Source organism: Mesoplodon densirostris, chromosome 19 (assembly GCF_025265405.1).
Source record: "Mesoplodon densirostris isolate mMesDen1 chromosome 19, mMesDen1 primary haplotype, whole genome shotgun sequence".
Taxonomy (NCBI): Eukaryota; Metazoa; Chordata; class Mammalia; order Artiodactyla; family Ziphiidae; genus Mesoplodon; species Mesoplodon densirostris.
In genome coordinates this window covers 5,686,679-5,712,554 of record NC_082679.1, presented here as the reverse complement: position 1 = coordinate 5,712,554, position 25,876 = coordinate 5,686,679, and the positions used below count along the sequence as shown (strand labels likewise).

Below are 25,876 nucleotides of genomic sequence, written 5' to 3'. Positions count from 1 at the left end.
TATGGCGCTCAGAGATGATGGGGCCTGGCTGGCTGGTCATCATATGAAGGTGTCTGGCCCAGGTTTCGGATTAATAAGGAAGTGTGTTGTCAGTGTCTGTGGTACAGAAAGTCTTGTGAGGGCTGAGGCTTTGGTCCCCTAGGACGCCAGGCTGGTGGTTGCGTTGAGATTCCAACCTAGTACGCTGGGAAGGAAGGTGGTACAGCCCGGGACGGTAGTGTAGTTATAAACCTTCTGCTTTTTAGGCTTTTATCTGCAGACCGAGGGACTAACCCAGCCTCGTCTATGTGTTGTGTATCGCGTATCGCTGTTTTCGCACTGCAAAGGCAAAATTAAGTCCTTGTGACAGATCTTAACCCTCAAGGCAGAAATGTATAGTATCTATCCCTTTGTCACCGACCAGGGCTCTTGGCCTCCTTGGTCCATAGAAATTGATCAAAGCCCAGATAAGAAATTCAGGCCAGGCTTTATTGGGGCCCTGCTGCAGCAGAGGGGAGCGAGAACAAGTAAGAGGTTCCCTTGCTTGTTCGCTCTCTGAGGTGGGGTTGGGTGGGGGGACATCTGGTTCCTTATATGGGGTGAGGGTAGGGGTATGTCCAGGGGTTGGGCCGGAGGGACGGCTTAGATGGTTTGCCCACGCTTTAGGTGGTGTTGTGTGCAAGGGGCGTGGCAGTACCCTGCTTTCGCTCCGGATCCCCTGCTTTTGCTCTCGGCTCTTCAGAAGTGGCGGTTGGGTTCCTTGATTTCTTTGTATCTTGTTGTCCAGAATTTGCCCCCTCTGCGCATGCACAAAGTTACTTTTAGTCCCTTATAGTTTTTTTTGTATTTTGTTGCTGGAGGAGAGGTGTGTCCACATGCAAGCACTGCAGCAAAGGGTTCCAGGTCCCAGCCTGTCTCACCTTTGCAGAAGATGTTTGTGAAGGCTTGCTCTCACCAGCGGCAGCGGACACTTGCTTTTTTGTCTGACATGCGTTCACACTTTCTTCTCTGCTAACAGAATCGCCGTTTTGTTTAGTTATCCATCCTTCTGCCAGGGTGACCCATATCCCAATACTGCTTGGTCTTAGTTAATCCTGGTGGTTCCAGTTCCCGTTGCCAGTGATTGAATTAGTACGAAATGAGCTTAGGTACGTGGTGCAGTTCTAGCCAGCAATATATGTGAAAATCTGCTTGTGGGTTTCTGAGGGAAAATTTTTTTTTTTTTTTTCGGTATGCGGGCCTCTCACTGCTGTGGCCTCTCCCGTTGCGGAGCACAGGCTCCGGACGCACAGGCCCAGCGGCCATGGCTCACGGGCCCAACCGCTCCGCGGCATGTGGGATCCTCCCAGACCGGGGCACGAACCCGCTTCCCCTGCATCAGCAGGCGGACTCTCAACCACCGCGCCACCAGGGAAGCCCGGGAAAAATTTTAAATAAGTATTATAATTCTTTGAATCTCTCTTTCCATGTCAAGGATGATATTGTCTCAATATAACCTTAATTTTCTGTCCAGTTTCTAATGTTTATAATTCATTCCTTTTTTTTAATTAGAAAAAAATTTTTTTTGGCTGCCACCGCATGGCGTGCAGGAAACTTAGTTTCCCCACCAGGGATTGATCCTGTGCCCCCCGCAGTGGAAGCCTGGAGTCCTAACCACTGGACTTCCAGGGAATTCCCTTGCTGTATATGTTTCAAGGCTATATTGTTAGGTACCTAGAAACGGCAAATTTCTTAAAATGTGGTGAATGGAACCTCTTACTAGTAAGCTTTGTTCGTCTTTCTCTGTAGTAATTTTTGGGCTTTCTGGTGCATTTTGTCAGAGAATATAGATTATCTGTGGTTACTCTTTCCATGGTTTATCTTTTTCTAACCTTTTATTCTCCAGCTTTCCATATCACTACATTTCGGGCATGTCACCTAGAGTAGCATGTTCTTGGGTTTTATTTTATTTTATTATTATTATTTTTTTGGCCACACTGGACAGCATGTGGGATCTTAGTTCCCCGACCAGGGATCAAACCCAGGCCCCCTGTATTGGAAGTGTGGAGTCTTAACCACTGGACTGCCGGCGAAGTCCTGGGTTTTAAATTTTAATCCAGTCTGACAGTTTCGAGGCATTTGTATTTGATGTAATTAACTGGAATCTTTGTTCTGTTTATACTGAATATAATTCATTAAAAAATTTTTTTATTGGAGTATAGTTGATTTAATATACTTAACATAATTCTTAGTGTTTTGTTTTAAAACAGTCATATAAGTGCACGGTATTTGCCCCACTTGTTCTCTATTCCTTACTCTCTTTTTTGCCATGTTTTGAATGAATTTCTTCTTATTCTGTTTCCCCCTTCTGTTAGGATGGAAATTATATACTTTAAGACAATTGTTAGTTTTCATCATGACACTAGAGATTACATACAGCATGGAAGCTCTCTTTGTCAAATTCTTATGTTAGTACTTTTACACTCTCCTCTAACAATACAAGTGTCTTAGAGCATCTCAACTTAATTTACCACTTTCCAATTTATTTACAATATTGTGTACTTTTAAAAAATGTATCTTAAACCGCCTAAGGTATTATCATCATTGCTTAATAAGAGAATGCTTCTGGTTTGCCCAGTACATTGGTTTTCAAACTGGAGTGTGTGTACTCACAGGGTGTATAAAAACGCTTGAGGAGGTTCCTGAGCACACACGGTTTAAAGGAAAGCAGTGTCCAGCGCCTCTCCTCCCATACAGTCCCTTTTGTATAATTGAGCTGCCTGAGATTCTCCTGCTCCTGAGGCCTGCTGCTGGGATAGATCTCGTTTCCCTCATCTCCTTTTTTTTTTTTAATCTTAGACTATTTTTTTAAATTAATTAATTAATTTTGGCTGTATTGGGTCTTCATTGCTGCACGCGGGCATTCTCTAACTGCAGTGAGCGGGGGCTGCTCTTCGTTGAGGTGCACGGACTTCTCATTGCGGTGGCTCCCCTTGTTGCGGAGCACGGGGTCTAGGTGCGCAGGCTTCAGTAGTTGTGGCACGTGGGCTCAGTAGTTGTGGCTCGCAGGCTCTAGAGCGCAGGCTCAGTAGTTGTGGTGCACGGGCTTAGTTGCTCTGTGGCATGTGGGATCTTCCTGGACCAGGGCTTGAACCCATGTCCCTTGCATTGGCAGGTGGATTCTTAACCACTGCGCCACCAGGGAAGTCCCCCTTATCTCCTTTGACAGTCACCCCACTTCAACTTCACGGAATAAAGGAATACCCCCACCACAGTCAGAAGCTTAGCCTTTTTGGCCAGAGGAAAAAAGTCGGCTGGGGTAAAGAAGGGCCACTCAGCAATGCTGTGGGCATTGGGTTAAGGTGAGCGCCCAGCAGCAGCATAAGCATCTGGGCCCAGAGGAAATGTACCCTCAGCTTGAATTTTCTCCTCAACCCACAGGTCCTGACTCCCCAGGAGCAAAAGAATCAGTAGAAGGAGGAGGAAGTTACAGGATTTGGTATCAGCATTACTGGGGACGTGCTTGATTGAAGACAGAACGGAATTTAGAGCAGATCCAGAAGACACAGCGACAGAGCCTCCCTGTTGCCAGCTGTTTTTAGAGAACGGAAGAAAATGATCCAGGCCCAGGTGACTTTTGGTTTGTTTTATTCTTTTCTTTGTTCCCGAATGGGTTTGTTAGTTGTCTGAGTCATTCTAGGTAACTATTGCATGTAGGGGTGTCTTGGGGACCCTGGATGTCTTTGTAGCCTGCTTCTGAAGTGAGGGTGATCCCAGAAATTGCAGCCGGTGTCTGAAGCGAGGGCAGTTCTATGGGGACTGTTTCCTCAGGCTTTGCAGTATGTCTGACTCTTGGTTTCCATGTTCATATCTGGATTCTTAATCTACCTTTTTTCTTATATTGCTTTTATTTTTGTTCATTACACAACTGACTTAAGGATATATTTAAAGGATGAAATCATAACAAAGTACACATATCAAAAAATAAGTTTCTTCTTCATACACTTTAAACATGCTTATTAAACATTTAGTTTCTTATAATTCTGGCTTCTTGAGTCGCTTCCCAGAAGATTCTGATTGCCTGGCTCTAAAGATTTAGTCATCCCAATTCCATTCACTTATGTGTTAGTCATATATATATATGAATGTGGTGTTTCTAGGTTAACAAGAAGGTTTAACTTCTATACATTACAGAACGTCTAATGATAAATGGATGGATGACTGACTGCACAGTTATATTTAGTTGTATCCTTGTATTTTATTAGGCTTTTGCTTATTCCCTGTGCATTAAAAACAAACAACCCGGGGCTTCCCTGGTGGCGCAGTGGTTAAGAATCCGCCTGCCAATGCAGGGGACACGGGTTCATTCCCTGGTCTGGGAAGATCCCACATGCCGCGGAGCAGCTAAGCCCGTGCGCCACAGCTACTGAGCCCGCGTGACACAACTGCTGAGACCCGTGTGCCTGGAGCCCATGCTCTGCAACAGGAGAGGCCACCGCAATGAGAACCCCGCGCACCGCAATGAAGAATAACCCCTGGGCTTCCCTGGTGGCGCAGTGGTTGAGAGTCCGCCTGCCGATGCAGGGGACACGGGTTCGTGCCCCCGTCTGGGAAGATCCCACATGCCGCGGAGTGGCTGGGTCCGTGAGCCATGGCCACTGAGCCTACACGTCTGGAGCCTGTGCTCCGCAACGGGAGAGGCCACAACAGTGAGAGGCCCGCGTACCGCAAAAAAAAAAAAAAAAAAAAAAAAAAAAGAATAACCCCTGCTCGCCGCAACTATAGGAAGCCCGTGCACAGCAGTGAAGACCCAATGCAGCCAATCAATCAATCAATAAACAACAACAAAAACAACCCCCTAGATATATAGATCCAGCCTATAAAGTAGAAATGAGAAGAAAAACTTTTAACATTTCTTCCATATCATCAAAAGGACATCACTTCATTAAACACCACTGTTACTATAGGAAACCCTGACGTTTGATGATGTGACTGTGGACTTCACGTGGGAGGAGTGGCAGCTCCTGACCCCTCCTCAGAAGGACCTGTACCAAGAGGTGATGCTGGAGAACTATAGCAACCTGCTGTCTGTGGGTGAGGACGGCTCCCCTGTGCCCTTCAGAGGGTCCCCAGTCAGTGGCGTTTCCTTTCTTGGCTTCTGAAAGCTCTGGAGTGTCTATGATGCTCTGAAGCGGTAGATTTTCAGTCCCCTCTCTGGCCCATGAGAAGTGGGTATTCTCCCTTCTCCTGAGAGAACAGCATTTACTCTGTAGGTCGTGAAATTGTTTTGTCCTCAGCTGTAGTGTTCTGTCTTCACAGACCCCAAGCCCAATTCACTGGGTCTAAATATTCTATCATTTCCGGTGAATAGGTTATCAAGCCAGAAAGGCAGACATACTCTCCAAGTTGGATCAAGGAGAACCATGGACGATGGAAGATGAAATCCACTGTCAAACCCATTCAGGTGAGTGAGAGACCAGCAAGGTGACAGGCATGGAAATCACACTGTAGTTGGTCAGAGGAGAGTCACAGCTGTGAGGGGGTTGGACGCTGGGTAAGCAGTGCCTCTGTGCATCTCTCTCCCAATGTCAGACCTCTTTTTCTTTGTAGCAGTTTAGAGAAAAATATATCCCTTCTTAGGGAAGACTCTGTCTTTTCCGGGATCTGTTTCTTCTTTATTTTACCCCCATCTTGATTTTTGTTTGCACAGTTTTCTTTTCCCTAGGATTCTTATATCTTTTCATTCTTCTTCATATACTTCCACCTCCTTTGCTATGAAATTCCATCTTCCAAGGCCTGTCTCCAAAGAGAAAAATTTGAATTCCTCACTGTGTTCTAGATGCTGCACCTTTCTGTCCCACTGGTAATGTTGATTTCCTTTGTCACATTCACCCCATGTTGGCTGCCGGCCCCAAAAGTAAACTGGTCTTCGCTGTACCTTATTCCTGCTCTGAGGTTCTCCAAAGATTTTTCTTCCATTTTCTCAGATGATCTTCTAACCTTCAAAGTTTTCTTCATTGTAATAAGCTAAGCTCCTTAGGGTCACTGGAGAAGACCCCCAAATTGATCTCTCCCCAGTGTGATCCACCACAGACTTGAGACCTATATAACTTACTCATCTTGATGGCAGCTCTCCTGAGTTCTCAATAACTGCCAGGACCCAGGATCATCTTCCCTCCCAGAAAACCACTCTGAGTTTACATTCTCCCTTACTCTTATGCATCCTCCATCCTGGCCATTCAGGTATTACCTCATATGTTCCCCATCTGCAGAGCTCTCTTATGTAAATGCGTCTGCTGTTTATGATGAATTTTTAACTAGAAACGTTATCTTAACATCCTACGTTCTCAGTTCCAGTCTCAACCTGATCATAACTCTTCCTTACTTCAAATTAATTCCTTTGTGTATTTATTAGTTTTGAACTTTCTTCTCGTTGATTGTAGACCTTACCGTCTTCATTTCCCTAAAATTTTCATTTTTCTTTCCATTGTATTCTGATGACATTTATCCCAGCTAATCAAATTACTTGGCAGTTAAAGTTCTTCCTCTGTCCATGATCTCCATGATATGACATCATCACACTCACAAAGAGATAGATTTCCACCCTCTTTCTTAAATTCTCCCTAATGTGTTCCATACATGTGATTGATATTTTGATTCATTCCTCTACATTTTTTTTTTTTCGGTACGCGGGCCTCTCACTGTTGTGGCCTTTCCTGCTGCAGAGCACAGGCTCCGGACGCGCAGGCTCAGCGGTCATGGCTCACGGGCCCAGCCGCTCCACGGCATGCGGGATCCTCCCGGACCGGGGCACAAACCCATGTCCCCTGCATCGGCAGGTGGACTCTTAACCACTGCGCCACCAGGGAAGCTCTCCTCTACATTTTTTTGATAGCCTGTTGTATGCTGGAAGATAAGACCAGTGGAAAAAAGTATACATATAGATCACAAGTTTTTAGCCTATGAGAAAGGAGCCAAGAAATTAATCAAGTGTTTTGGGGGCTGGTGATGTAGGATAAAAAAAAATAAAAATAAACAGATAATATATCTAGGGGGTGAAAAGTGCTGTGATAAAGATTAAGTAACATAAATTATTAGAGAAATGCAAATCAGAACTACAGTTAGGTACCACTTCACACCGGTCAGAATGGCCATCATGAAAAAGTCTACAGGGGGGCTTCCCTGGTGGCGCAGTGGTTGAGAGTCTGCCTGCCGATGCAGGGGACACGGGTTCGTGCCCCAGTCTGAGAAGATCCCACATGCCGCGGAGCAGCTGGGCCCGTGAGCCATGGCCGCTGAGCCTGTGCTTCCGGAGCCTGTGCTCCGCAACGGGAGAGGCCACAACAGTGAGAGACCCGCATACCGCATAAAAAAAAAAAAAAAAAGAAAAAAGTCTACAGGGAATTCCCTGGCGGTCCAGTGATTAGGACTCTGTGGTCTCACCGCCAAGGCCCCGGGTTCAATCCCTGGCCAGGGAACTAAGATCTCACAAGCCTTGTGGGGTGGCCAAAGACAAAAAAAGAAAAAAAGTCTACAAATAACAAACGCTGGAGGAGGTGTGGAGAAAAGGGAACCCTTGTACACTGTTGGTGGGAGTGTAAATTGGTGCAGCCACTATGGAAAACAGTATGGAGGTTCCTCAAAAAACTAAAAACAGAGTCACCATATGATACAGCAATCCCACTCCTGGGCATATATCCAGACAAAACTATAATTCAAAAAGATACATGCAGGGCTTCCCTGGTGGCGCAGTGGTTGAGAGTCCGCCTGCCGATGCAGGGGACGCGAGTTCGTGCCCCGGACCGGGAAGATCCCACATGCCGCGGAGCGGCTGGGCCTGTGAGCCGTGGCCGCTGAGCCTGCGCGTCCGGAGCCTGTGCTCCGCAACGGGAGAGGCCACAACAGTGAGAGGCCCGCGTACCGCAAAAAAAAAAAAAAAAAAAAAAAAAAAAAAGATACATGCACTCCTATGTTCATAGCAGCACTGTTCACAATAGCTAGCTAAATGTCCATTGAGAGACGAATGAATAAACAAGATGTGGTACATATACACAGTGGAATACTACTCAGCCACAAAAGAAGAATGAAATAATGCTATTTGCAGCAACGTGGATGGACCTAGAGATTATCATACTAAGCAAAGTAAGTCAAAGAGAAAGACAAATACCATAGGATATCACTTATAGGTGAAATCTAAAATACAACACAAATCAGCATATCTACAAAGCAGAAACCAACTCACAGACATAGAGAACAGACTTGTGGTTGCCAAGGGGGAGGAGCGGTGGGGGAGGGATGGAATGGGAGGCTGGGGTTAGCATATGTAAGCTATTACATGTGAAATGGGTAAACAACAAGGTCCTACTGTGTAGCACAGAGAACTGTATTCAATATCTGTGATAAACCATAATGCGAAAGAACATGAATAAGAATATATATGTATATCTGAATCACTTTGCTATACAGAAGAAATAAGCACAGCATTGTATATCAACTATACTTCAGTAAAACTTAAAGAAATAAAACTTTAGTCAGCATAACAGAGGGGTAGGTGCTGGGGCTCCTCTTTAGGCTGGGAACACCTCTCAGGTAAGGTGCCTCTGAGCCAAGAAATGCGGGAAGTTAGTAGCCTGCCGGGTTAGGAGTTTTCCAAGTAGAGAGGCTAGTGGGTTTAAAAGGCTGAGCCACGAATGAGTTTGAGAAACATTAAGGAGCCTGTGTGGACAGAGCAGAGCGTGCTTTCTGGAAAGTGATGGGTTTAAGGCCAAAGAGGCGGTAGCAGTGGGGGCGGGGGGGCGGGGGTAAGATTGGTCACGTATTCCATGTCAAGGAAGCGTGATTTTACTCCCTAATAAGATGAGAAAACACGAGGAGAGGACTTCCCTGGTGCTACAGTGGTTAAGAATCCGCCTGCCAACGCAGGGGACACAGGTTCGAGCTCTGGTCCAGGAAGATCCCACATGCCACGGAGCAACTAAACCCGTGCGCCACAACCACTGAGCCTGCGCTCTAGAGCCTGCAAGCCACAACTACTGACGCCCACACACCTAGAGCCCATGCTCCCCAAGAGAAGCCACCTTAGTGAGAAGCCCACGCACCGCAAGGAAGACTAGCCCCTGCTCGCCACAACTAGAGAAGAGCTGCGTGCAGCAACAAAGACCCAACGCACCCAAAAATAAATAAATTAATTGATTAATTAAAAAAAGAAAACACGAGGAGTTCTTGAGTACTGGAATGACATGAAATAATTTACATTTTTTAAGGAATCCTTTTGGCTTCTGTGTAGAAAGCAGACAGTAGTGGGCAGGGCGGCAAACAGGAAAGCCTCGTAGGAGGCTATTGCAAAAAACGTGACTGTGAAAATGGTTGGCTGCAGCTTGTGTGGAGGGTTCAGTGTTGGTGAGGTTCTGGATATGCTGCTTGTAGAGGGCAAGTGAGATTTGACATTACGTAAATACAGGCTGGGAGAGGAAAAAATGGATGAAGATTGTTGGTAAGGTTGTTACTGAACGCAAGACCGTGTGCCTGAAGCACAGTGAGGTCAAATACTGAAACGTCGGAGTTGGGAGCAGAGAAGGGTTTATTGCCGGACGGTGCCAGGAGTCAGTTGGCTTATGCCTTAAGAAGTCTGGAACTCCTTGAAGGCTTTCAGCAAAGCCCTTTTAAAGGCAGGGTGAGGGAGGGACGTGGTTAGTTGTTGCACACTTCTTGGTGGTGTTGGATTCTTTGTTCTTGCAGCTGTCATGTAGGTCAGGTCATGGTCAGGTCACCATATTTTTGTAAACCTTCAACAAGACAAATGTTATTCTCTGTTCAGGTCAGGTCACGGATGTTCTTGTATATTTCAAGCTATAGGCAGCATTCTTTTACAAAATGTACAGAGCCAGCATGACTAAGTACAGGCAACAGAGCACAAAGGTTAAAGTGAGGTTAAAGTAAAAGGAACAGAGCTGATATGGAGTCAGATTTGTTCTTCCCTATTACAAAAGCAGACCAGTTCCTCAAGGGATGTTAATGTTTCATGGCACATGGGTCTCAGGTTCACATGGGTCTCAAGTTCACATAGGACTTTGATGGTTCTCCATAGAGGTGATGTGGTGAGTGAGGTCCTTAACTGCAGTCCTTAACTGTCCTTCTCCTAAATGTAAAAACATGTTTCCTACAGCTGTTTCTTCATTTTATCTAATATGATATTAATCCTGCCTAATCTACACACATGCATATGCATCAGTCTGTGTCCATATGCTTTAAAGAATAATTTCTTTATAGATTTGATCATCTAATAACCTATTGTGCTCTATACATGTTTTATACAGTTTCTTTTGTTTCATTTAGTATATTAACTACTGAAATTAGCATGTATTGTCTTGTGATTCTGGCATCTGGGATCTCTTCATTACTGGTTTTGGTATTGGCTCAACTGCTACTGGTGAATTTAGGAATCTGTATTATTCATATACTTAAAAGAATCACAGAGTTCAGTATTAGTAAATAGAGGCTTATGAGGTCATAGAAAATATGTATTGGTCTCTGCCCCCTGTTCCTGGCACAGAGCTCCTCAAACCCTTGTGATTCCCTAAGTGATTAGAACGCTAGGAACATCTCTTGTTCTAATATTGGTCTTTGACCTCTGTTCCTGACACAGGGCTCATGAAACTCTTGTCATTTCCTGGGTGACAGGAGTGACTTTGTTCTACCAAGGTGACTCTGAGTGGGCTCCTGGATGAGGGCTGGTCACCAGAATGACCAAGCCATGATGAGAAGCTTGTCCTTTTTATCCCCACCCCCTGTTCTCTTGAGAAGGGGGAAGGGTTGAAAATGGAGTTAATGATTGATCATGCTTACATGATGAAGACTCCATGAAATCCCCAAACTGTGATGTTCAGAGAACTTCTGGGTTGGTGAACACGTGGACGTGCCCTAAGATGGTGTGGAAGCACGGCCCCCCTTCCCACATATCCTTCCCTACATATCTCTTCCATCTAGATGGTCACCCGTATCCTTTATCATAGCCTTTAATAAAGTGGTAAACATAAGTGTTCTCCAGAGTTCTGTGAGCCCCTCTAGCAAGTGAATTGAACCCGAGGAGGGGGTTATTGGAACCTCTGATCTATAGCTGGCTGGTCAGAAGCACAGGTGACAACCTGGATTTGTGATTGGTGTCTGAAGTGGAGGTCGTGAAGTCTTACGGGACTGAGCCCATAACCTTTGGGATCTGACGCTATCTCTGGTAGATAGTGTCAGAATTCATTTAAATTATAGGATACCCAGCTGGTAGGGCAGAGAATTGTTTGTTCTGGGGGAAAAGTCTCCACACATTTGGTGACCAGAAGGGACAGAAACGAAGTGTTCTGTGTGGGTAATAAAGGAGAGTCGCAGGGACGAAGCACACAGTGGAGAAGAACTGGGTTTTTCACTACACAGGAAGGAGACAAAACTGGGTTTTTCCTTTACAAATGCTCACATTTATAGAGATTGCACATGTTCTTACATCAGCTAGAGGAATTAACGGTACATTACCAAACCTTCTTTGAATTTTCAACTTCAGTTGAATGAATGGAAGACTGCACAGTAATGTAATATTTTACTAGGATTCTTACTCTATCACACCGTGTGAAGGAAAAAACCCCACTAATTTCCCATATGGCAAAAGTGAGCAGAATAATTTCCTTTACATTTTTCCATATTACCCAAAGAACATCACTTAGCTAAATAAGACCATGTTATGACAGGAATCCCTGACATGACGACGTGGCTATGAAGTTCACATGGGAGGAGTGGCAGCTCCTGGACCCTGATCAGAAGGACCTGTACCGGGATGTGATGCTGGAGAACTATAGCAACTTGGTGTCCGTGGGTGAGGACGGCTCCCCTGGGTCCCTCAGAGGGTGCCCTCAGTGGCCGTTCCATTCTCAGCCTCTTAACTCTTCAGACTAACGGCATTCCTCTGCAATGGTCGAATCTCAGATCCTTCTCTGGCCCCAGACTAGAGGGTATAATAGCCTCTCTCCTGAGAGAAAAGCCTTGAGGTTACAAATGTGAAACCTGTTTATTCCCTCCATGTACCATTATCCCTTCCTGCCATATCCCATCCCAGTTCGATATGTCTAAGTCTTCTATCATTTTTCATGAACAGGGTATCAAGCCAGCAAACCAGATGCTGTCTCCACGTTGGAACGAGGAGAACTGTGGCCAGTAGAAGATGACAGCCACAGTCGAATCTGTCCAGGTGAGTGGGTGAGACCCAACAAGGTGGGCAGCCAGGGAAGTTGTACTCTGGTCAGGAGAGAAGGCATCAGAGCTGTGATAGTGTCTGAGAAAACATAAGCAGCCCTACCACGTACCTCTCTTCCAGTGTAAGAACTCTTTTTCCTTGTAGAAGTTAAGAGGAAAATATATCGCTTTGTTCTCTTTTGAGATCTGATCCCTGTTTATTTCACATGCATCTAGTTTTTGTTTGCATAGTTTTCCTCTTCCTAGGATTTTCAAATCTTCCTCTTCCTCATTCACCATCACAGGATCTCTGTGTTACCACTTGTCTTGCTGTGAAATTCCACTTTCCAGGCCTCTGGAAAAGAGCAAACTTTGAATTCATCACTTCTTAATACTGTACCTTCTTCCTGTGCAGCTAGGAAATAATGATTTCCCACCATAACATCCAGCCCCACCTTGGATGCTAGAAAAGATGTTTTCACCGTGCTACATGTTAGAACTATGTCATAACTTCTGTCTGCTTCAAATAACTTCCTTCATAGTTTTGCTAATTCAGATTTTCCTGTAGTTCTTAGATGTTATCATTGTATTTATTTTCCTAAAACTTCTGTTCTCGGTTTATATTTTTTAACAGTTTTATTTAGATTTAATTCATAAAATATCAAACAATTTATCCATTTAAGTTATATAATTCAGTGGTGGTTTATTATATTCACATAGTTATGCAACCATCACCACCATCAGTTTTGGAGTATTTTATATGTATATATCCTTCTAGTAGCCTTTATTATTATAGCTTTGCAGTAAGCTTTGAAATTGGAAAATGTAAATCCTCCAACATTTTCAAGTCTATTTTGAGTATTGTGGAGCCTCTGAATTTCCATCTGAATTTTAGAATCAGCTTGTGAAATTCTGCAGAAAAAACAGTTTGCCTGGGATTTTGATAGGGATTATATTGAACTGTATGTCAATTTGGGGAGTCATTCCATCTTAACCATATTTAGCCTTCTGTTCCATGATCATTGAATCTTTTAAAATCTAATTAGGCCTTTAATGTCTTCCAAAATGTTTTTTTAACTTTCAGAATATAAGTTTTGTATTTCCATTCTTAAATTTATTCCTAAATAAATTGGTATTCTTTTATATATTATAGTAAACAGAATTGTTTCTTGATTGCATTTTTAGATTATTCATTGCTACAATGTAGAAATACAATTGATTAATTTCCCGTCATATTCTGATGACACTTAGTCCCAGTTAACCCTGTTTCCTGCCATATGTGATTACACTTTCTCTTTCAATGATCCCGTGATATGATATCATCTTGATTATAAAGAGTAAAGAGTTTTTGTCCTCTTCTTTTTTTTTTTTTTTTTTTTGGTTGTGTTGGTTTGTAGCTGCAGCATGCAGGATTTTCCTTAAGGCATGTGGATCTTTCATTGCGGCATATGGCTTCTCTCTAGTTGTGGCGTGCGGGTTTTCTCCTCTCTGGTTGTGGCACATGGGCTCCAGAGCGTGTGGGCTCTGTAGTTTGTGGCACGTGCGCTCTCTAGTTGTGGCGCTTGAGCTCAGTAGTTGTGGCGCGTGGGCTTAGTTGCATGTGGGATCTTAGTTCCACGACCGTGGATCAAACCCGTGTCCCCTGTATTGGAAGGTGGATTCTTTACGACTGGACCACCAGGGAAGTCCCCTAAGTATTCTTAATATGTTCCATACATATTGATTGCCTTCTGCAATTGACGTGCTAGCTTTACTCCTTTAAAACTTGCATTTCGAGAGCCTAATAGCATAATAGTTTTGAAGCTAATAGCAATACAAAACAGGAATAATATATATATCTTGTCCCTTCACACGGAGTACATTCTCAATTGAAATACTCTATAATGAATAATAAACAAATGCGTAACTAACATATCTTAGTGTAAAAATTGCTGTAAGGAAAATTAAAGCAGCTAATGGAAGAGTGGGTGTTGGGGCTTGGAACTGCCCTTTTGGAATGGGAGTGGCTCTCTGATAAGGTGCCTTTGAGCATACAGATGAGGGATATGAATAATCTTCCTGGGTGAGGAGTTTTCCAAATGTGAGACAGTGGGAAGTTGAAAGACCTGAATCTGGAATGTGTTTGAGGAACTTCAGGGAAACTTACATGGGTAGAAGGGAGTGAGCAAGAGGGAAAATGACTGGAGTTGAGGGTAACAGCGTAGTGGCCGGGGGTTTTGGTACATAGGTCACAAACTGCCTATCAAGGGCATTCAAGACCTTGATTCTTTTCTGAATAAGTTGAGAAAACAGGGGATTTTGAGTAGAGGAGTGGCATTATACAATTTTTAAAGTGATCACTTTGCCTACTTTATAGAAGGTAGACATTATTGGGGAGGGGAATGTACTTTTATACTCTTGGTTACAATGTGTGACAATAAAATAATACAGATTAACGTCATCAAAGATCAAATGTGCATGGGAAAGACTCCAGGAGAGGCTGCACACAAGCTTCCTGGTTGTCCTCTACCAGTGAGTCACGTGAACAGTGCTGAATTTTCCCAGCAATGAAGTGTTTCCAAGCAGGGAAGCTCACCCAAGCCTGGTGCCTCTAGACCCCAGAATCAGAATGTTAGTGTTTTCCAAAGCCTCAGGCATACAAAAAACGGGCATCTACCACAAATCACATTGTAGTATAAACTGTATGGTATGGCTTCAGACCTCATGTCTAAAAAGACACTCTTACCAGGCAGGATATCAGGGACTCAGAGGTTATCTTCCAGTCATCAGTCATGGCCCCTCCTTTCTTTGCAAGATGCAGGGATGGAGTAACTGCATACCAACGTTCCCTTTTTACATAGGAACATAGGGTATGTTCCAGCTAGACTATTAGTTGGAATCTTGGTTACAGAAGCTTTCTTCTAAAATTGATGTTAGTTGGGATTAGCAGATGCAAACTGTTTTATATAGAATTGAATAAACAATACAGTACTATTGTATAGCACAGGGAATTATATTCAGTATCCTGTAGTAAACCATAATGGATAAGAATATAAATATATATATTTATGTATGTATATATGAATGACTTTGCTGTACACCAGAAACTAACACAATATTTTAAATCAGCCACACTTCAATAAGAGAAATTCTAAAAAATTCAAATTAGTGCTTTGGTAGAGTTAGGTGAATGGTGGTCTACAGAATGAAGAAGGATGGCAAGAGGTTAGACTATGATAACCAGTCTTTCAATAGTCTGTCACACTTACCTTGAAATCAGATGCTGAGGATCCACTTCTCACTCATCATTGTATTTTGTTCTATATACCTGGATCTTCAGGGGACCTGTGATCACAATACGCAATGTTTGGTTCTCTTAGGTGGGCTTAATTGAATTCCAGATTCTACATGTTGGAATGGCTAAAGCCTTGGCCCTGTACCTTCACCTTTATTCTACATGTTTCTAAACACAGTCTCCTCCAGTTCTCTATCTTTGAATAATCTATGTTGATGATATCCACATTGCTATTTTCAGATAAAACCTTTTTAAAGATTTATATATTCAACCTGTTCATGTTTGTATAGTACTCGGGTATGTAATAGTCATCTTTTTTTAAAAAATTAATTAATTTATTTTTGGCTGCGTTGGGTCTTCATTGCTGCGTGTGGGCTTTCTGTACTTGCAGCAAACGGAGTCCACTCTGGGCTGCGGTGCACGGGCCTCTCTTGTTGCGGAACACAGACTCTAGGCGCACGCTTCAGTAGTTATGGCACACGGGCTTAGTTGCTCTGTGGCATTGGGATCTTCCCGGACCAGGACTTGAACCCATGTTCCCTGCATTGGCAGACGGATTCTTAACCACTGCACCACCAGGGAAGTCCCTGTAATAGTCATCTTAAACTCTGTTTCACAATGCGTGCTAGATTTTCCTCTCATTCTGGACTTCAGTGATATTCCTCACGTTATTAAGAGGCATTCCACCTACCCAGTGACTGAAACCACATAATTCTTGGAATAATCCTTGAGTCTTAACCTCTTCCGTGCTTCTCCCATTAAGTCCATCAGTGAACCTTGTCTTTTCTTTGAACATATCCTGATTTCCTCCACCTCTTACATATTCATTGCTCCTTTAACCATGATTCACAGACTGCAATTGCCTTCTTTATTCCTTAGCTTCAGTGGTCTGTACATAGAATTAAACCTGGGTGTCCTAAATTTTTTTTTAATTATTTATTTTTTTAAATTAGTTTCTGCTTTATAACAAAGTGAATCAGTCATACATATACATCTGTTCCCACATCCCTTCCCTCCTGCGTCTCCCTCCCTCCCACCCTCCCCATCCCACCCCTCCAGGAGGTCACAAAGCACCGAGCCGATCTCCCTGTGCTATGCAGCTGCTTCCCACTATCTATCTGCCTTACGTTTGGTACTGTATATATGTCCATGCCTCTCTTTCGCTTTGTCACAGCTTACCCTTCCCCCTCCCCATATCCTCAAGTCCATTTTCAAGTAGGTCTGTGTCTTTATTCCTGTTTTACCCCTAGGTTCTTCATGACATTTTTTTTCTTAAATTCCATATATATTTGTTAGCATACGGTATTTGTCTTTCTCTTTCTGACTTACTTCACTCTGTATGACAGACTCTAGGTCTATCCACCTCATTACAAATAGCTCAGTTTCGTTTCTTTTTATGGCTGAGTAATATTCCATTGTATATATGTGCCACATCTTCTTTATCCATTCATCCGATGATGGACACTTAGGTTGTTTCCATCTCCGGGCTATTGTAAATAGAGCTGCTATGAACATTTTGGTACATGTCTCTTTTTGAATTATGGTTTTCTCAGGGTATATGCCTAGTAGTGGGATTGCTGGGTCATATGGTAGTTCTATTTGTAGTTTTTTAAGGAACCTCCATACTGTTCTCCATAGTGGCTGTACCAATTCACATTCCCACCAGCAGTGCAAGAGTGTTCCCTTTTTTCCACACCCTCTCCAGCATTTATTGTTTCTAGATTTCTTGATGATGGCCATTCTGACTGGTGTGAGATGATATCTCATTGTAGTTTTGATTTGCATTTCTCTAATGATTAGTGATGTTGAGCATTCTTTCATGTGTTTGTTGGCAGTCTGTATATCTTCTTTGGAGAAATGCCTATTTAAGTCTTCTGCCCATTTTTGGATTGGGTTGTTTGTTTTTTTGCTGTTGAGCTGCATGTGCTGCTTATAAATTTTGGAGATTAATCCTTTGTCAGTTGCTTCATTTGCAAATATTTTCTTCCATTCTGAGGGTTGTCTTTTGGTCTTGTTTATGGTTTCCTTTGCTGTGCAAAAGCTTTGAAGTTTCATTAGGTCCCATTTGTTTATCTTTGTTTTTATTTCCATTTCTCTCAGAGGTGGGTCCAAAAGGACCTTGCTGTGATTTATGTCATAGAGTGTTCTGCCTATGTTTTCCTCTAAGGGGTGTCCTAAATTTTGACTCATTTCTGATACTATCTATGTGGAAATAGTGTCAGATTCTAAAAGTAAAGTGTTCAGTCCCACATGGTTGTCCCCATGTCAGATGTCAATTGCAAGTCCAGATTACTACCTGTGCTTCTGACCAACTGGCTGTAAGTTGGAGGTTCCCATGACCCGCTTCTTGGGTTCAGTCAACTTCCAAGGGTGGCTCTGAGAACTGAGAAACATTTACTTATGTTTATAACCAAGTGAAGAGGTACAAGAAGGCAAGGTCTGAAGGATTCCTGAATGTGGGAGCTTCTGTCCCCAGAACCGGGGTGCACCGCCCTCCTGGCACATGGATGTGTTCACCCATCCAAAGGTTAAGCAAATTTTGTTAAGAGTTCTTATAGAGCTTTAATATCTAGGCCCTCTCTCCTTTCCCAGAGGCCGGTGGGTGGAGCTCAAAGTTCCAACCTTCTAATCACTTAGTCTTTCTGGTGGCCAGTACCATCCTGAGGTTATGTAGGAACTCTATGCTAAGTCACCTCATTAGCATCCTAATCACTTAGGAAATTACAAGGCTTTAGGAGCTCTGTGGAGGAAGACCAAATATATTTCTTTTTATATCACACATAGAATTGTCATTAAATAGTTACTTCACATGGAGGCTTTTTTTTTTTTTTTTTTTTTTTTTTTTTTGCAGTACGTGGGCCTCTCACTGTTGTGGCCTCTCCCGTTGCGGAGCACAGGCTCCGGATGCACAGGCTCAGCAGCCATGGCTCACAGGCCTAGCCGCTCCACGGCATGTGGGATCCTCCCGGACCGGGGCATGAACCCATGTCCCTTGCATCGGCAGGCGGACTCTCAACCACTGCGCCACTGGGGAAGCCCCTGAAGGCATTTTTTGAAACAGTTTTCTTCCAAATTAAGATTATGAGAGATTGTGGAATGATTCCTTGTTCTCTTCTTTCCTAGAAATCAGGAAAGTTGATGACCTTCTGCAGCATCACTTGCCAAATCACAGCATTCAAAATACTGTGGAACAATGCTGCGAACATAATACATTTGCAAATGTTGTTAATCAGAGCGAAAGTCATTTCCTGTTAAAGCAAAACTGTGATATGTTTGACTTAACTGAAAAACCTTTAAAATCAAATATAAGTTTTGAAAACCAGAAGAGAAGCTGTAACTTAAAGAACTCTGCTGAGTTTAATGGAGATGGGAAATCCCTTCTCCATGCTAACCATGAGCAATCTTTTACTGAAATTAAATTTCCTGTAAGTGCAAAACCCATCAGCAATAACTCCCTGTCCACTGAGCAACAGAGAACTCACAACATAGAGAAAGCCCATGTATGCAGTGAGTGTGGGAAAGCCTTCTTCAAGATGTCTCAGCTCTTTGATCATCAGAGAGTTCATGCTAGAGAAAAACCTCATGGATGCAGTCTGTGTGGGAGAGCCTACTCCAGAAAGTCCAGGCTCACTGAACATCAGAGAACTCATACGGGACTGAAACATTATGAGTGCACTGAATGCAATAAAACCTTCTTCAAGAAATCACAGTTCAATAAACATCAGAAAAGTCATATGGGAGAGAAACCTTACACATGTAGTGAATGTGGGAAAGCATTCACCACAAAGTGTCTGCTCATTTATCATCAGCGAACTCATACGGGAGAGAAGCCCCATGGATGCAGTCTGTGTGGAAAAGCCTTCTCTACAAAGTTCAGTCTCACTACACATCAGAAAACTCATACAGGAGAGAAACCTTACATATGCAGTGAATGTGGAAAAGGCTTCATCGAGAAGAGGCGTCTTATTGCACACCATCGAACTCATACTGGTGAGAAACCCTTTATATGCAGTGAATGTGGGAAAAGTTTCACCTTGAAGAAGAGTCTTATTCCACATCAGCGAACTCATACTGGAGAGAAACCCTATACATGCAATGATTGTGGAAAAGGCTTCACCTTGAAGAACCCTCTCATCAGACATCAGCGAACTCATACAGGAGAGAAACCCTATGTATGTAGTGTATGCGGAAAAGGCTTCACCATGAAGGGTGATCTCGTTGTACATCAGCGAACTCATATTGCAGAGAAACCATTTATATGCAGTGACTGTGGGAAAGGCTTCACTGTGAAGAGCCAACTGATTGTACATGAGCGAACTCATACTGGAGAGAAACCCTATGTGTGCAGTGAATGCGGAAAAGGCTTTCCAGCCAAGGCCCGGCTGATTGGACATCAGCGAACACACACAGGAGAGAAACCCTATATATGCAGTGATTGTGGAAAAGGCTTCATTCAGAAGGGCAATCTCATTGTACATCAGCGAACTCACACAGGAGAGAAACCCTATGTATGCAACGAATGTGGCAAAGGCTTATCCGCGAAAAGGAAGCTCGTCGCGCATCTGCGAACTCATACTGGAGAGAAACCATATATATGCAGTGAATGTGGCAAGGGCTTCACTGTGAAGAGTACTCTTGGTACGCATCAGCAAACTCACACTGGAGAGAAACCGTACAAATGCAACGAGTGTGGTAAAGCCTTTAAGAAGAAGACATGCCTCATACAGCATGAGAGATTTCACTCAGGAAAGACTTCTTTGCATGTACTGAATGTAGAAAATTCTCTTTGTGCAAAAATGATCTCATTACCCATCAGAGAATTCACACAGGAGAGAAGCCATATGAATGCAGTGAATGTGGGAAAACCTTCACCACAAAGTCAGGGCTCAGTGTTCACCAAAGAAAACATACAGGAGAGAGGCCCTATGGATGCAGTGAGTGTGGGAAAGCTTTTGCCCACTTGTCAATCCTTGATAAACATAAGAGAATTCACAGGTAGTCACTTTGGGGAAGCCTGCTGCCGGCTGTAGACCCTCAAGATAATAGTATGCAGAGAAGAATCACAATGCAAAGAATGTGGTATTATCTTTAGTGATCAATTACCTCATATTTTATATTGATGAAAACATTTACAAAACTACTCAGATACAATCAGCCTTGGTGAAAATATTTTAGGACATTCTATGTCTAAAAAGTATATACTGAGATAAAGCCTATGAGTGTGAAAGACTAGGAAAGCTTTCAGTGGAAATAAACCCTATCATATGTGATCATCATAGATCATGAATGAATGAATATTTCTAATTGGTAGAAGTATAATTGTGGGAAAGCCTTTGCCCAGAAGTAATACCTCAACAGATGTCAGTTATCACTAGAGAAATACTTTCCTGTGGCAATGAATATGGCAGGGTTTGCAGTAGTAAATATTGCTTCATCATTTGCCAGGAAATCCGTGCAGAAACACATTCTATATGGTGGACGTTAACAAAATATCAGACAACTTAAGGAAGGAAAGAAGCCTTGGGGAAATGATGAATGAGAGCATTCTGTTACAAGTTTTAACTTAAGGGATACTACACCTCACAAGCAACTGAAGGATACCTTCAGCCACATTTCTAGTTGCCTTGTCATTGATCTTATAAATTTTACATAGGGGCAGTTACTCTCAACATGGATTGAATTTTCATTATTTAACTTTTGCATTTCTTTGGTTCCAAGTTTGTAATTTCAGAAGATTTGAAGTACTTCAAAATTAAAATTTACTTTCATAAGTATAACAACAGATTTGGATGTGTTTAACCAAGTTTGTAAGTACCATCAGGGGGTTTATAAAATTAATATAAATGTGATGTTTTTATAACTTTTAATTTTGAAGTAAGTTTAGAAACACAAAAACAAATATTCCAGAGATTTCCTAAATGCCCTTCAGCCCACTACTCCCAAAGGTAAAATCTTATAATAACCACACAGTTCACCGTGTGGTTATATAAGGTCAAATAGAGGAAAGTGAAATTGTTACAGTGCTGTTAACTACAGGGTTTATTTCGATTGCACCAGTTTTACCATGTAGTAGTTTTTGTTTGGTTTTTATATATCGCCTTAAGAAACTTCACCACATATGTAGGTTCCTGTAACCAACACCCCAGTAAAAATTCAGAATGCTTTGTCAACACAAACTCCCTCATGCCACGTCCTCATAGTCACATCCTTTCCCCGACACTAACCCTTGGCATCACAGATCTTTTTGTATCCATAATTTTGTCATTTATAGAATATTAGAAGAATAGGGCTTCCCTGGTGGCACAGTGATTGAGAGTCCGCCTGCCGACGCAGGGGACACGGGTTCGTGCCCCAGTCCTTGAAGATTCCACATGCCGCAGAGCAGCTGGGCCCGTGAGCCATGGCCGCTGAGCCTGCGCGTCTAGAGCCTGTGCTCCACAACGGGAGAGGCCACAACCGTGAGAGGCCCACGTACTAAAAAAAAAAAAAAAAAAAGAATCATTTAGGATGTATCCTTTTGAGGTTGACTGTTTGACCTTGTGAAATTGTAGAAAATAGACATATTGGTCTCTGCCCCTGGTTTCTGGCACAGAGCTTCTGAAACCCTTGTAAATTTCTACATGATAAGAGTGTGTGGAGCATCTCTTACTCTATTGATGTGATTCTGGGTGGGTTCCTGGATGGGGGTTGGTCACCAGAGAGACCCAGCCATGATTAGAAGCTTGGCGTTTTCAGCCCACTCCCCATCTTCCATAGCAGGGAGAGGGGCTAGAAATGGAGTTACTAATTAATCATGCCTATGTAAGTAAGTCTCCATAAAATCCCAGTAGTAGGTATTTTGGAGAGCTTCTACATGGGTGAACACATTCAGGTATGGGGAGAGTAACACACCGCAGCACAGGGACAGAAGCTCCTGTGCTTGGGACCCTCCCACACCTCGCCCTATTTTTGTCTTCATTTGGCTGTTCATCTGTATCCTTTATCGTATCCTTTAATAAACTGATAAACGCAAGTGTTTTCCTGAGTTCTGTGAGCCATTTAGCAAAACTAATTGAACCCAAAGAAGAGGTTTCGGGAATCTCCGGTTTGTAGCCAAGTCAGACAAGTTGTAGGTAACTTGGGCACCTGCTACGTATGATTGGCATCTGAAGTGAGGTGGAAGCAGTCTCATGGGCCTGAGCCCTTAACCTGTGGGATCTGACACTATCTCCGGGTAGACAGTGTTAGAACTGAGTTACACTTAAGGACCCAGTTGGTGTAGTGAAGAATTGCTTGGTGTGGTTAAACGCCCCACCCCCGATAGTTGGTGACAGACGTGTCAGAAGTGTTGCACGTGCGGCAGTAGCATGAGTAAAAGAAATACAACCATGGATTTTTCCACTGTAGACATCCAGGGAATTCAACCTCGGAGCCACCCAGAAGCGCTCTGCACATCCTTTCTGCCACAAGAATATCCGAGTTCATGCAACTGCCCGTACCCAAGGTATTCCTGCCTAAGGGTTCAAGGGCACCATCAGTTTGCTGGTTTTGCCCAAACTGATGACTAAAATGCATTTCATACCACGTTGGCCTTGGATAGGTGCCGGCCTCTGGAAATTTAATTTAGCTCTATGCCTGTGACCATCTCTTGCAAAGACAGGAAGGCAGTGGGGTGCCCATGAGACATTTCTGTGTCTTCCCGCCCAGCAAAGTGATAGCAGCCATTAAAGCTGCTCCCATCCTAAATGCCAAAACCTCTGTGAGGTCATGGAGCCATGTGATGTCATAGGACCTGTGCACGGCGAGAACTCGGACTTCTGAAGCTAACCCAGAGCCCTCGCCAGACACACTCCTCCCAGGTGCTTGGCTTCCCTAGCAACAGCTACAGAAGCACTGCAGGGAGAACACATCACAATCAGAAGTGGTTTTGGACCGGGTTCAGCCTTTGGCAGCTTCCAGAGTAGTCTTCAGAGGCTCAGGATACGCTGAGCCTGATTCTGGGCGAGGATCCCCAGTGAGGGGGCTTTGGGGTCGGTGAAGAGGGAATGCGTGTCAATGACTGTGTTTGGGGTCTACTTGGGTTGAGTCACTGAGGAATCTGGGCGTTAGTGATGGAGCCTTAAATTAAGGCTTAATCTGAAGCGTTTAATGATTGAAGGTCCTATTGGTCAGGGTTTAGGGTCTATATGTTAGGTCTGCAAGATTCGGTAATTGAAAACTGTATGGAAGGTGTGAAACCAATGAGCACTGTTTCTCCCCTAGGTTAGCGATTTAATATCCAGCTCATGATCTAGAGAAGCCTGGAATTGGGGGAGGAGTGTCAATGGGCAAGAGTGTCTGGTAAATTTCAGATTGAATTTGAGGTCAGTGTTGTTTAGGGAGTACAGAGTTTGTCTGTGTTTGAGAGCATAGGAGTCGGGAAGTTTTGAGACCCATAGTCCCAGGCTAGTGGGTGTTTAGAGGCTCAACCTTTGGATCCTTCCCCAAGGTTCCTATTAAAAATTTGTCTCCTATATACACTCCTCTCATTGTCCCCACAAAAATCAGAATAATGCACCGTGGTCAAGTGGTGTGTATAGGAATAAAGACAGGATATTCATTTTACTGCAAAATTTACTCTTGGATATATCCTTTCAGATTTCTTTGACACAAGTAAGAACAACCATTTTCCTAAATTCTACTCCTCAATGAGAGCCATTTCATTGAAAAAATATTTCTTTCAGACTACCGTTCTAAAACTTGGGATCATCTGTATAAACATACATTCAAGAATCTCCCTATCTTCTAGGCTGTATTTTTTGCATTGTGTCTTGCAAATAATAAAAGTTCACGTTATTTCATCTTATAACCAGTATTTCATATTTTCAGTTTTTTGAATTTCAGCAAGTCTGATAGTTGGGTACTTGTATCATATAGCTGTTTTAATTTGCATCTCCCTAATAACAAATGATGTAGACCATTTTTTCATATGCTTGTTTGCCATCTGTTATCTTTGATCAAGTGTCTGTTCAAAGTCTTTGCCCATTTTTAAAATTGGGGTTTCTTATTGTGGACTTTTTAAAAAATAAATTTATTTATTTATTTTGAATTTATTTTTGGCTGGGTTGGGTCTTTGTTGCTGCACACAGGCTTTCTCTAGTTGAGACGAGCAGGGGCTACTCTTCGTTGCGGTGCGTGGGCTTCTCACCGCAGTGGCTTTTTTTGTTGTGGGGCACGGGCTCTAGGCATGCGGACTTCAGGAGTCGTGGCTCGTGGGCTCAGGAGTTGTGGCTCGTGGTCTCTAGAGCACAGGCTCGGTAGTTGTGGCGCATGGACTTAGTTACTCCGCGGCATGTGGGATCTTCCTGGACCAGGGCTCAAACCCGTGTCCCTGCATTGGCAGGCGGATGCTTAACCACTGTGCCACCAGGGAAGTCCCTTATTGCTGACTTTAAAGAATTCTTTCTGTGTTCTGGGTATCAGTCCTTTACCAGTATAGGACTTACGGGATGAAAGTGTTGAGATTCTTTTGAGATCCTTTTTTTTTTTTTGCCAATGGACCACTAAGTGTTCCAGCATCATTTGCTGAAAAGTCTATTTTATTTTTAAATTTATTTTTGGCTGAGTCAGGTGTTAGTTGTGGCGCGTGGGCTTTTCATTGCGGGGCATGGGCTCTGTAGTTTGAAGCATGCCGGCTCTCTAGTTGAGGCATGTGGGCTTAGTTGCCCCGCGGCATGTGGTATCTTAGTTCCCCAACCAGGGATCAAACCTGCGTCTGCTGCATTGGAAGGCGGGTTCTTAAGCACTGGACCACCAGGGAAGTCCCTGAAAAGTCTATCTTTCTCCTTTGAATAATCTTTGTACCTCTGTCAAACACTTGAATATACTTGACTTATGTGGGTCTTTTTCTGGGATCTCTGTTCTGTTCCATTGATCTATGTTTTTGTCCTTTCACCAATACTATTAAAGGTCTATAAGTCTTGAAATCTGTTGATATTAGCTCCATATGATGGTTCTTTTTGGTTAGAAATTGTTTTGCTATTTTCAGTGGAGATAACTGGCAAATGTTAGCTTCACCCGTAGAACAATTTTGTCACTTTGATATTCTATACCCCTAGATATGATGTTATTAGAATGGGGCTTCAATTCAGAGGTGTCATTTCCAAAATGCCTAACCTCTGTTTAGTGAGGAAAAGTAGGTCAATATACAAAATACCTGGGACTTCCCTGGTGGTGCAGTGGTTGGGAATCCGCCTGCCAATGCAGGGGACATGGGTTCAATCCCTGGTCCAGGAAGACCCCACATGCCACAAAGCAACTAAGCCCGTGCACCACAACTACTGAGCCTGCGCTCTAGAGCCTGTGTGCCGCAACTACTGAGTCAGTGTGCTGTAACTACTGAAGCCCGCGTGCCTAGAGCCTGTGCTCTGCAATAAGAGAAGCCACCGCAATGAGAAGCCTGCCCCCCACAAC

General features: G+C 43.3%; 2 protein-coding genes across 2 annotated transcripts in view; both read left to right on the top strand.

Moving 5' to 3' along the window:
• Positions 1–22,524, top strand: part of ZNF615 (zinc finger protein 615) — a 46,954-nt gene extending 24,430 nt beyond the window's left edge. Inside the window, exon 7 of the mRNA XM_060085546.1 lies at positions 19,166–22,524. Coding sequence (XP_059941529.1) covers positions 19,166–20,475 — 1,310 coding nt within the window. The 3' untranslated portion in view covers positions 20,476–22,524. The remainder of the gene's footprint in view (positions 1–19,165) is intronic.
• LOC132480944 (zinc finger protein 350-like) lies at positions 3,486–11,805 on the top strand. Its single transcript, XM_060085555.1, has 4 exons — positions 3,486–3,588; positions 4,926–5,052; positions 5,330–5,422; positions 11,691–11,805. The coding sequence occupies exons 1-4, from the start codon at positions 3,574–3,576 to the stop codon at positions 11,717–11,719; spliced, it is 264 nt and encodes an 87-aa protein (XP_059941538.1). The 5' UTR covers positions 3,486–3,573; the 3' UTR covers positions 11,720–11,805.
• Positions 22,525–25,876: the final 3,352 nt, after the last annotated feature.